Here is a 13,739-nt window from a genome sequence, read left to right on the forward strand (position 1 = left end):
CCAGACTAAGGCTGGAGACCGATGCTAAGCATCAGCGAAATCATTAACAACATAGGGCAGTTAAGATCGGCGTCATATTTCAATAAGGCATCAATAAAAGCATACGCAGCAGTCGTATACTCTCGGATCGTGAACCAGCGATGGCAGCATAGAGGTTTCACTGATTGCGCGCGAAAACATGGGGTCGCTCCACTTTAGCAGCAATGATTCCTTCGTTTGGAATTATGTGGCGCACTTCTGCTAAGTCGGCTGATCGCATCAATTAAATTAGCTTGGAAGGATCTAGAAAGCACCGTATATGCTTGGTGTGATTCGACAATTGTGTTGGCATGGCTGAATCACTTGCCAGCTAGTTTAAAGACGTTCATTGGAAATCGTACTGCCGAAATATTGGAAGTAATACCAAGGGACTCGTGGCGCCATGTTAATATCAAGCAGAACCCTGCAGATTGCGCTTCTAGAGGAATGCTGGCTGAGGACTTACTCCCGTTTACTCTCTGTGGAAGGGTCCCGACTGGCTGGCTGAGACACATCTTAACTTAGGTAACGAAGATGATATACAAATCTCTAACTTAATTTTAGATGACGAGTACCGAAAAGAGTTGAAGGCTACAGTATTAGATACTCTCGCGGAAACCATGAACGAGTCATCTCCCCTCGAAGAACTTATTGGTCGTGTTTCTTCCTGGCCAAGACTTGTGCGCATTGTGGCAAACATTTTACGATTCATCCGACACATGAAAAACCCCCAAGAAAGTCAGACACTTTCGCCGTAACCTGTGACGAGTACAAGGCAGCCAGGAACCTATGTTTGCAGCAAGCTCAAGACGAATGGCATAAAGAACGAAAAGCGCTACGAAATGAAGGATGCGTACCAAAAGCTCTAAGCTGTGTACCCTGACGCCGATTCTAGATGACAGTGGGCTTCTACGTGTAGGAGGTCGCCTCAATAATTCAGAGTTATCATATTCAGCCAAGCATCCGCTCATCTTGCCGAGGAAGCATCGCATATCTCACCTGATTTTGGAACACGAGCATCAACATAATCTACACCCAGGAGTTTCGGCCCTCTTTATCATAGTTCGTCAACGTTTCTCGATAATGGGAGCCAGAAATCTGATTCGTAAAGTTACTCACAACTGTATGAAGTGCTTCAGACAGCGAGCACATACCAGCAACCAACTAAATGGCCGCACTACCGGCAGTGAGAGTTCGGCAAGCATTTCCGTTCGAAAATACAGGCTGTGATTATGCTGGCCCAATCATGATGAAGACACATAAAGGAAGGACCGCTCGAAAGGGAAAAGGGATACATATGTCTCTTCGTATGCATGGCAACCTCAGCTTTACACTTGGAGCTGGCAACAGACCTTAGCACTGATACAGTTTTTGCTGCTCTTAGACGTTTCATTTCAATCAACAATTAGTTCAATCTCAGCTGCACAATAACAAGATATCAGAGGCGTTATCGATCGAAGGCATCAACTGGAAGTTCATACCGCCACATGCGCCTCACTGGGAGGCAAATGGGAATCGGCTTTGCGCTCTGTGAAGCTTCATTTACACCGAGTAATCGGCCACGCCGTTCTTACATTCGAACAAATGCATACGTTGTTAACACAGGTGGGATGAGCGGTGATCAACTCACGGCCTCTTTGTGTCACTTCTGATACAGACGTTGGATATCTTTCGCCCGCTCACATGCTGATCGGTCGTCCTTACACCACAGTGCCAGATGGAGATTTGGACCAAGTGCCGGCAAACCGATTGGATTACTGGTAGCAATCTCAGGCCATGTTGCAAGGCTTTTGGAAAAGGTGGCATCTTGAATACCTTACGTCGTTGCAGCAGAGGCCAAAATGGTTAATGAAATCGGCAAACCCGAAGCCTGATGATCTCGTGTAAGGGATTCTCATACTCCTCCGGCTTCATGGATCCTGGCCCGCATCCCGGTCTAGTACGAGCCCTTAAGTTAAAGACAGCTACAGGAGAGATGACCCGTCCCATAACCAAGGTGGCTCCCCTGCCAGTTTCAGAAACATTGTTTCAGGGAACGGCGGTATGTTGAGGAACGGTTGCTGAATTCTTAAACTTTAATTTATTTGAATGTAAACGATCTTTCTATTTTATTATTTTTAACTTTAAGTTGCATGGTCACACCGTTTTTGGCTGATGCAATATCAAGCGTGTGGTGAAAACAAAAAATGTATGTTCAGTTAGTTAATTGCTTATTGGTCAACAGAAACCACCACAGGGAATAAAATAAAAACCTATTTTATAGTACAAAACGAACCAGCAAAGTTAATTTATGCATCATCAATAGGTATGACAAAATTTATATGAAAAAGCATATTAAAATTCAAAGAAAGAAACAATTTTTTTTTGTGCATAAGTTAAACTTCTGATGACCAAAATTCAATTTTACATGTTATTTAAACGAGAGCAACGAAAACTGCTTTACTCTCTCTTTACTCCACTTGGTCAATCATATACCAAAAACAAAAAAAATGATATTAAAACAAAGAGTACTGACTTAAGTGACCACTTTCTGGTGACCGCTGTAAGTAATTGTGTAAAAAAATAGGGAGAGTGTATGTTATTGGCTCGAGAGAGAATTAAATCATGCTAAGCTTTCGCCAGTGGCGTGCCAAAAAAAAAGGGGGTGAACCAAAATGTTCAAATTTTCACAAAAAAAGTTCACTCATGACCAAAAAATTACATTTGAAATTATAAAAGTAAAGTAAAAAAATTACAAAAAAATTAACTTGGCTTTAATGTACCCCAAAGACTCAGAATTTTACAATTTAAAAGTTAGCTTTAAGGCAAAAGTATTAGAGAAAACAAATTAAAGGCATAAATTATTTTCGCCCAACATTAGTTTAACCCATGCAATATTAGGGCCGAAGATATTTAGTTTCTTGGCTGAAGGCTATGCAGCGAATAAAACAACCAAAACCGAGCGCCAGACAAGCGGCTACACATATAAAAGCTCCGCTGGTTGATAGTTATTACAAAAAAGCTTTTACTTATCAGAGTTTGCTTGCGGGGGGAGTCTCTCCTTTAGCCTAGAGAATCATATACTCTTCTTTTGTTTTACTCTTTCATGCCCGTCTCAGATCTTTTCTGACCAATACTCTGCATTTGCTGCTCCAGGGGCTTCGGTCCGTTTTGACGGCTTGTCCCTCATAGGCCTTTCCTTAGTCGGCTGACCGGCTTAGACCATTGCATCTAGTCTGTGAACTTGGTGCTAATTCTATATATAAAACAAAACTTTCTTACTACACACATTAAAAGGCGCCTTTTTTTCTATTTACCATTTGATTTGGCGCCGAATTAAAAGAATATGCCCATATGCCTAAAAGACAAACATTTTTCCTAAATATTGCTTCATTTACTCATACTAATTATGCGCGTTTATAGCGCTGTACTTATATTTATTTTGAAATAAAACACTATCACTCACTGAAGGAAGAAAACTGCTTCGAATTCACAATTCAAATTTCACAATCGGACTTTTTCCGAAAAAAAAAATCCGCACTAGTTGAAGATGATTTGGAAAAGAAAAGTCATTCCCATGGGGGCCGACATACTTGGCTAAATCTCTATCCCTTAGTCCTCTTTGGACCCTCTCTTCGCCTCGATTACCCCTAAACTTCCCTGATCCCAACTCTAGAGGAGCCTAGGGGGCGCCACAAAAAAACCCAAGAGAAGGTAATCGGATTGAAAAATTCAAAGAAAATTTTCTGAACCAAAAATGAATCTCAAAATCGCAGTTCCTATTTTTTCCCAAATTTTACAATGTTAGTCCAAATTCTGTTAGTTAGCATAACGCTAACTAACAATACAAGCAGCGCAAGCAGTGCAAGAAGTGAAAGCAGCGAACGTATGTGAAACCTATATTGCTCGCTTTTAGGGATAAAACGTTTATATATCGTTTTAGGTATAAAGAAGAAAAATCATTCCTACTCTCTTTTTTCGTTTTCTTTCTAAATACAAACGGTTACAAGCGCTACTACAAAACCCCCCACTAAAATCACACTTACCTAATGGAAAGGGTGATACTCGCTTGAAACCGGGTAAAAAAAAAAAATTATTGCTTAATATCTTTTGCATGGAATTTGCCTACCAAATGGCCTTGTAGATTCTCTAACTCATAGTACGCGTTGCCGAGCTTGCGTCTCACTCTCGCCCTCACGAACGGTGGCGCTAACTTGGAGTTAAATCCTTTTGAGAAATTACTTTGCTGGAAGTTCTACGAAATACATCTTGTCCCACTGAAAAAGACCCCTCGCGACTACGTAAATTATACAGATTCTCATTCCGCTCATGCTGTTTTCGTGACTCCTCTTTAGCTTTAGTTCCCATTATTTCGAAAGAGTCGTCCCTAGTAAACCTTACAGCCGATCCTCTAACAATTCTTAGTTCCGTAGCACTTGGTAAAAGGACTCGTCGGTTACCATATGCTGACCAAATGTCATCCTATAGGGTGTTGTGTTTATCGCCGAATGAATAGTAGACCTCAAGGCACAAGCGATACTACTTAACTTTTCGTCCCAATAAGACTGGCTTGGAAGCCTTCACTGCTGCCAATACCGACCGGTTTACTTTCTCCGACACGTTAGCCTGCGGAGCATATGCAGCCGTATATGTGTGACGCACTTTATACCTATGCAACAGCTCATTAAAATGGTGTGCTCTAAATTGGGGCCCATTATCGGATACTATAATCTCAGGTACCCCAAAACAATGAAAAAGATCCTCTTCTAGAAACTGGGTAACCACTTCCGCGGTAAACTTTTTTACCCTCTTTAGGTACGCGGGTAAGGACCCAACAAATCCACATACAGATTCTCGAAGAATCTTGACGTTTCACCCGAATTGCCTAATGGTGGCCTTAACGTATAATTCGGGTGTTTAGTGGCTTTACAAACATCACATCTGTTTATAAACTCTTTAACTTCTGACACTAGATTTGGTCAGTAATAGTAGCGCCTGAGTTTTTCCAATGTCTTATTAATAAAACTGTAACTGAGTAGTTTCTTTGTGCCTGGTTTGTGCCTCAGTTTTTTTGACATAAACGCAATGGGTACTTCGTCCTTATCCTCTGTTAACTGGGTTAGCACACCGCCAACTCCTGTATGACTGACGTCACAGTTTATGGAGAAAGGTTTTCTAAAATCGGGACTATGTAAAACTGGTGCCTTGCTTAAACGTGTTTTCAAGTCCTCAAATGCTGACTGAGCTTCTGATGTCCATATGAATTTACGCTTATGCTTTAAAGTATCGGTAATTGGAGATAGAGGTGGGAAACTATCGATAGTCGGCACCATCGATAGCGGCGATAGTTTTTTACCAAACCATCGATAGTGCCTCGATAGTGCCTTCGATAGTGCCTCGATAGTGACCTACATAAAACAACTAAAATTAATTTTTCAAATACATAGTTTATGTTTTTATTATTTATATGTATATATATATGTTTTAAGTCGCTTATTCGGTGGTTTCCGAGGAAGTAAGCCAAAGATTTTGGTCTAAAAATAACAAATGTTCACATTCTCCTCCTTTAGACGTGTTCTGCGGTCTGATACTATTTGCCCTGCCTTGCTGAATACCCGCTCTGACTGGACAGAAGTGGCCGGAATGCAAAAGTATTTTAACATCAACGTTTTTATTGCAGGAAAGTCCGTCTGGTTAACCTAAGAAAAATATTAATGAGAACAAATTAATTTTTGGATATTGATATTTAAAATTTTATAATTTACTTTCATCCATAATAGGGGATCAACATCTTGTTGGCTTAAGGGCCTTTCCAAATACTGCCTCTTCGCAATGATAGCATCCGATCGCGTGTTTCTAGCCATGGAACGGGCTTTGTTCCCAATGTAGTCGAAAAGCGGGTCCTTATTTGTTGAGATGGGTTCCACATTTGTGTCATTTGAACTATCTTTGTTCATTAAAGCCGTCAACTCGTTTTCGAAACAATGTGCAGCTTGTTCGGCATTTGACATATGTTGAAACCCAATCTTTTTAAATCGGGGATCTAAAATTGTCGCCATTCTCGTCGCAGTTTTTTTTTCATATGGCGATAAACGTTTTACGATTGAATCTAATAAAACAGTGACCATTTTTTGTCCAACTTCAGTGTGCACATCCGAAGAAATAGTATGCGTTTTACGAATAAGTACATCTGTCAAGGGAATTATAAGCGAAATCGTAGCATATTTCCCACCAGATATTCTTTTGCTAACTTCTTCAAATACTGTAAGAATTTTTTCCAAGTCCTTCAAAACATCAATTTCCTCCGCTTGAAATGGGAGTGGTGCATTGGATGTAGACAATAGTACTACTGCAATTTCATCATGGGTCGCCAGTATTCGTTGAATCATATAAAAGAAACTATTCCATCTAGTTGGAGTTTCTTGTAAAAGTGAATACCCAAACTTTTCTTGCGCCATCTTAAACTTTTCATTAGCAATAGTGTTTTTTTTGAAAAATTTTACAATTGCTTTACAATTTGAAATTATTGCCATTGTTTTTTCGTCATCGTCGAAATTTAGACCGTCTTGAACAACCAAATTTAACGTGTGAGCAAAGCAGGGAATGTTACGAATTTTTAACAGCTCGCAAGCTTCGATCATGGAGCTGGCATTGTCCGTGACAATACACTCAGTTTTGTCAAACAAACCCCAAGAATTTAAAACTTCTTGCAAAGTATTCGCAATATTTGAGCTGAATGGTTCGTGGCATCCAATAGCTTTCTTGTTGCCAATGAAGCTGTTTTAAGAGTGAACTCATGAATAAAGTGGCTAGTCACTTTAAAAAAACTTATGTTGGCACGTGACGACCATATGTCACACGTAACAGCAACACTAGAAACTTCTTCTAGAATGGTTGAAAGCTTTGCCGAAGTTTCTTTAAATAAATCCATCATCCATTTGTATATGACGGCGACTTGGCAGCTTGTACCTGGCATCCACAATTTTGCTGTACTTGATGAATCCACGATCCTCTACTATGCTATCCAAGGCGACCATCTCCGCTAAAGTTTTATCAACAATGTTTTTTCGCGATGAGTTGGAATCGTACAGGACAGAGTTTTTAATGTATGAATCTAAAGATCTCATACTTGATCGGCAGTTGCTGCTGGTGGATAATATGCTGTCGCCCTGATCTCCATAATTAGCGGAGTTCCTTTCATCGTCCCTTAAACTAGGATGAAACCGTTTCAGGTGATCCCGCAAGTTGGACGTATTTTCGGTTGCTTTGAAATTGCTTCAACTACTCTTATTTTTATTACCCACTTGGAGAAAGCGATCCATTTCTTTAAAATTATGTTTTTGTTTTGTAATTGAAAGCAAGAAAATTTTTCACCAGCCAAGCGACGCCACTTTTTCAAAACGCGGAATTTATTTCACAACTATTGGTGACACTATCGAGGCACTATCGATACACTATCGGTACTGCATGACCATCGATAGTGAGTCGACTCGATAGTGCTCAACCATCGATAGTGTCGATAGTGCCATCGATAGTTTCCCACCTCTAGCGCAGAATGCTCGTTAGTCAAAGAGAGCATAGCACACAAACTGTCTGGGAAAAGAACAAATAACGTAATATCATTTAGTGGAATTGGTAATGTTAGTGTAGTTTCGTCAATTCAAATCACAAGTAATGTAATGATAAATGGAAATTGTATCGATGTAGTATTTCATGTAGTCCAAGATATAATATGAAAAATAATATTGTAATTGGTCGCGAAATTTTAGCACAAGGATACTCTGCTATAGTATCAACAGAAGGTGTGGAAATAATTAAAGACAAAACAGTTAACGTTTGTTCTGTAAAAAGTTACGAACATGATTTTAATAACTTAGCAACATAAGCACAGGGAGAAGATAAAAATCAATTGTTAAGATTGTTAAGAAAGCATTCAAAATCATTCATTCGCGAACTCCTTTAACTCGCGTAACTACTGGTGTAATGTCAATTCAACACCAAGACTGTGCAAAGACGCCCTTACAGATTCAGTCCAGTGAAAGAGAATTACTCCGGTCAAAAGTTCAAGAGCTAATAGATTATAATGTAATAAGGCCGAGCAGTTTACCTTATGCCAGTCCAGCACTTTTGGTAAAAAAGAAAAACGGATCTGTAAGACTCTGTGTCGATTATAGGGAATTAAATAGAAATACCATTGCAGATAAGTTTCCCCTACCATTAATTTCAGATCAGATAGCTAGATTGCGTGGAGCAAGATACTTTACTTGCTTGGACATGGCTTGCGGGTATTATCAGGTCCCAGAACTCCATTGAGTACACTGCATTCGTCACTCCCGACGGACAATTTAAGTTTTTAGCGATGCCGTTTGGTCTAAAGAACGCACCGTCGGTTTTTCAAAGAGCAGTGATGAAAGCAGTGTGTGATTTGGCATTTTCGTACGTTATCATCTATATGGATGATATAATGATCGTGGCGTCAACTAAGGAAGAAGCTATTGAAAGATTAGAGATCGTCTTGAATATTTTGACTAAGGCAGGCTTTTCGTTTAATGTAGAAAAATGCTAATTTTTGAGGGATTCTGTTCAGTATCTAGGATACGAAGTACAGGCGGGTGAGATTGGTCCAAATTTGCGTAAAATTGAAGCATTAAGCGCATTGCCACACCCAGGTCAATTACAACATTGAGGCAATTTATAGGATTGGCTTCGTATTTTCGCCAATTTGTACCAGGATTCTCCCAGCTATTGAAACCTCTTTACTCTCTTACATCTATTAAAATTAATTTTGATTGGACGAATGAACATGAGAAGGTTCGCAAACAGATTATTGATATCCTTATATGCAAACCAGTCTTGGTAATATTCGATCCTAAATACCCCATAGAACTGCATACAGATGCAAGTGCCATTGGCTATGGAGCCATACTTTTGCATCGAATTGAAAATAAACCGTATGTGGTTGAATATTTCAGTAAAACTACTAGTGTGTGTGAATCGAAATTCACGTCTTATGAGTTAGAAACACTCGCGGTAGTTAATGCAGTAAAACACTTTAGACATTATCTACATGGTAATAGGTTTGTCATTTTTACTGATTGTAATTCGTTAAAGGCTTCTAGAACAAAAATTGAGCTATCACCTAGAGTGTATCGCTGGTGGGCATTCCTTCAAGCATTCGATTTTGATATTCATATCACGAAGGCAAACGTATGGCCCATGTAGATTTTCTGTCAAGGAATCCCTTGCCTGATAAAAAAAAAGAGAATCAATATAAAGTTGTAGAAAAACATGTACAGTTGAAGGAAATTTCTGAAAATTGGATTCAAGCCGAACAACAACGTGATCAGGATATTTTGCAAACAATTAACAAGTTGAGTGAGGGTGAACTTTCTAAAGATTTAGCTGCAACTTATGATATGAGAGCTAATGTGCTTTACAGAAAAATTCAAAGAAATTGTAGGACTCGTTGTTTGCCAGTCATTCCTAGAAACTTTAGATGGTGTGTAATAAACCAAGTACATGAATCGATCTTACACTTAGGTTAGGAAAAGACCCTAGATAAAGTATACGAACATTACTAGTTTACGGGAATGTCGAAGGACGTTCGAAAGTTTGTAGAGAATTGCATCACTTGTAGGGTGACAAAATCAGCGTCCGGAAAAGTCCAAGTGGAACTGCATTCGATTCCGAAGATTAGCATACCTTGGCACACGTTGCATATAGATATCACTGGAAAACTAAGTGGGAAGAACGATCGTAAAGAGTAAGTCATTGTTCAAATCGATGGTTTTACAAAATATGTTTATTTGTACCACACTTATAAGCTTGACGCAGTTAGTTGTATTGACGCATTAACGTCATCGATTCCGCTTTTTGGAGTACCTGCTCGATTAGTGGCTGATCAAGGCAGAAGTTTTACGGGATCGAAATTTTTCGAATTCTGTGCTTCTCAGAAAATTCAGCTTCACCTGATAGCGACAGGTGCTAGCCGGGCAAATGGACAGGTCGAAAGAGTGATGAGCACTTTAAAAAATCTATTAACTATCGTTGAATCCAGTGAACGTTCATGGCAAGATGCTATAGGGGACGTTCAATTAGCATTAAACTGTTACAGTTACAAAATCGAGTCCGTTAGAATTATTAATCGGTAAGAGTGCTCGACCATTAGGATTAGTTCCCATTGATGATGATGGGAGAGCGATAGACTTAAATGAACAAAGAAATAAGGCTACAAGAAATATGGATAATGCAGCAAGCTATGACAAACTTCGATTTGATAAAGACAAGGCAAAAGTAGTCAGATTCAATAAGGGAGATTATTGTCTGATCAAAAAAAGGGAGCGACAACAGACTAAGTTGGACCCTAAGTTTCGTGGACCTTTTATGGTCATAGAAGTATTAGAAGTATGTACATGTCAAGTAAAAGACAGTATAAGTACCCACATGATAGTTTACGGAGAATGCCAGAGGTGCAGGTACCAAGCGAGCTGGATATCGACGGAGATGAGTATGATTCATCTGGTGAAACGGGTGAAGCGGGTAAAACAAACCGTAATGGCACAGTTGGAAGAGACTGTGGTGAAACGAGTGAAACAGACCGTATGGCACAGTTGGAATAGACTGTGGTGAAACGGGTGAAACAGACCGTATGGAAACAGTTGGAAAGGACTGTTATGAAGAGACGGGTGAAACAGACTGTATGAAAACAGTTGGAAAAGACTGTGATAAAGAGACGGGTGAAACAGACCGTATGGACTAGTGAATGAGGCACTAGGGGAATAATGTTTTTAGAAAGAGTGTTGTTGTCTTGGATTCTTGAAACGTAAATGAGAACATAAAAAAAGAGAATGTTTGTAAAACTAAAATCGAAAATGTTGTTTGATAAGAATGAAAATGTGGAGGTTATAAAATAAGAAAATATTGAAAACATTGTAATGTTTAATGAATTGTAAAAGAAATATGAACAAACAAATGTTAAAATAGGCAAGTAGAAAAATATGAAATAAGAATTTTTAGTTACGAAATATGTTATAGCAAATATGAGAGTTTTTGAATTAACATTAAACTGGATTTGTCAAACTGCATAAAACAGAATGTTTGTGGTTCAGTTAGTTAAAACAAAGATGTGAAAATGATGTTTTGTAAAAGTGGTTTATATTCCTGCTACACGAGGACGTGTAATTTATCAGGATGACGGTGTCGGAGATTGTAAAGGTGGTTTATACTCCTGCTACACGAGGACGTGTAATTTGTCAGGATGACCGTGTCTGAGATTGAATTAGGCATTTCTAATAATTTGAATTGTGCGCCTACTGATCAGTGTTAAGTAATGAATATCTTGACTGATTTATAACTGTTTAACACTAGACATGTGCGATGACAGCAAAGGCTGTCATCGAGTGTGGCTCGGTGTGCGGTTGAGAGAATTCAGTCTCTTTTTCCTTCTGGAAGTCAACCGTAAAGCACGTCGAGACTCGCTGCACAAAATTAGTGAAAAAATGGAATCCAACAACGGAATCAACGATTCAGGAAACCCTGAATTCTTCTCTTCGCCGATATATATATATAAATCGATGTATACATATGTATGTAAGTCAGTAGAAATTATTTGTGTTGTGTGCAATTGTTTTACTTTTTTTTGTGATTTTTTGTGTTTTCTACATTTTTATTTTACTGCTCCAGAGCTTTACTATTTGACTAACGATTATTGTTTTACATTTAATTAAAATTTGACAATAAATCCATATGAAAGATGAATAATAAAAGAAGAAGACCAACACAAATCATGGTTACTCCAAATTCAGTAAATTTTGCAGAATCCATTTAAAAAATTTTCTCGAATTTTATTCTGCAAAACATTAAAATACAAAAATTTCAGCGTATATGATAATTATATGATTTACAATCGGAATGTCATGGAAAACTGACTGAATTCAAAATATACGGGGAAACGGAAATCGAAACAACTTTAATAAATATAATTTTTGAAACAAAAAACAAAAAAATAAATAAAATCTACATACACGGCAAATCATGCTTTAAATACATTAAACGGAAAGAAAATTCTATAAATTCATTAAAATTCTGGACTCTTCTCAGAAGTTGATCCTTTAAATGTCCCTCTAAATCAGACATGTTTTTGTATTAGGAAACGCCTTTCATTAACAAAAGACCCATCAGCTAAAAGTTGTAAAATGCATTTTATATACAAAATTCATAGGGAAGTGGTAAGATGAGGCGTAAGCATTAATAAGAGTTTGGCGGTAAGTTTCAAAAACTTTTAAAAATTTCTGAATATATCTACTATAAAGGTGTATTTTTTACACAATTGCACACACGCTTTTTTCTGCTTTATGATTTGGGGTCTATGTTTATACAAGGTGTAAAATAAAAACACCTGTTACCTCAAAGTGAGTTGCATTGAACAGAAACAGCTGTTGAGTATATAAAAATTTGTTATACTTTTTTAAAGATTTATCAAGTGAGATTTATATATACATACTACCAACTGTACTGAAAATTTGAAAACACAGTTAAAACTTTCAGTACCTACCTATACTTAAATCTGATTATGACAGTTTAAACTAAAATAAATTTTACTACTTAGTATAGACAGAATCCTTTTAAAAAATTAAGTAATTTCATCAAAGTTTATTAAAAAATAACTTACATTTTAACATTTGTTGAGAAATTTTCATCATTTATATATATAAAAGGAAGTCGTATTAGTTACGCCACTTATAACTCGAGATCTGCTGAACCGATCTTCGTGGTTATTGATCCCTTCGGATTTGTTTCATATGCAGAGAGATGCATCATTGACAATCAAACGGATCAATGGCTGAAGGATGGCATAATTGAAATATCAGAGTCTGAGTATACAAGCCCAGTCGTGCTTGTTAAAAAACAGGACGGATCAAATCGGTTATGCATCGATTACAAACGTATTAATAATGTAATCATTAGAGATAATTTTCCACTTCCCTTTATAGAAGATCAGTTAGACAGGCTTCAAAATGAACGTATTTTCAGTTCCATAGATTTAAAAAATTGTTTTTTTCATGTTAGCATTGAAAAAGGGAGCCGCAAGTATACCTCTTTTGTAACACATAATGGACAATTCCAGTTTCTTCGAGTTCCATTTGGTCTTTCGAACTCTCCCAGCGTCTTTCAACGGCATGTCAATGCTATATTCAGAGATCTAACCAGGAAAGGAGTAGCCATACCATATGTTGATGATATAATAATACCAGCAAAAACTGAAGACGAAGCTGTAGCCAATTTAAAAGAAGTACTCAAACAATGCGAAGAATATGGGCTTGTGATTAATTTCAAAAAATGTCAGTTCCTTAAAACGAAAATTGAGTATTTAGGACACGTAATTGAGAACCAAAGTATAAGTCCATCCACATCGAAAACGCTAGCCGTGTCGTCGTTTCCTATTCCGTCTAATCTAAAACAATTACAGGTTTCTTGGGATTAGTTGGATACTTTCGAAAGTTTATATTAAATTTTTCTCTGATTGCAAAGCCTCTAACGGATATGACAACACATGATGCATTGATTATTTTTGGTGAGAAACCTGCGTTTAACAAGTTAAAGAAGCTTATTACAGAGAAGCCAGTTTTGAAAATTTTTCATCAGCTACACGAAACGGAGCTTCATACGGACGCTTCAATCGACGGATTTGGCGCAGTCCTTCTCCAGAAGTCGCCAGAAAACATGCACTTTCATCCAGTGTA

At 37.9% G+C, this 13,739-nt stretch overlaps 1 protein-coding gene across 1 annotated transcript; it reads right to left on the reverse strand.

Annotated features, from left to right (window-relative positions):
• Positions 1-5,531: 5,531 nt before the first annotated feature.
• Positions 5,532-7,034, reverse strand: LOC124460937 (zinc finger BED domain-containing protein 4-like). Its single transcript, XM_047012521.1, has 3 exons — positions 6,967-7,034; positions 5,763-6,774; positions 5,532-5,696 (listed from the first exon to the last, which is right to left on the reverse strand). Exons 1-3 carry the CDS (start codon positions 7,032-7,034, stop codon positions 5,532-5,534), a joined length of 1,245 nt encoding a protein of 414 aa, XP_046868477.1.
• Positions 7,035-13,739: the final 6,705 nt, after the last annotated feature.

The sequence above is a fragment of the Drosophila willistoni genome, unplaced genomic scaffold, assembly GCF_018902025.1.
Source record: "Drosophila willistoni isolate 14030-0811.24 unplaced genomic scaffold, UCI_dwil_1.1 Seg165, whole genome shotgun sequence".
Lineage (NCBI taxonomy): Eukaryota > Metazoa > Arthropoda > Insecta > Diptera > Drosophilidae > Drosophila > Drosophila willistoni.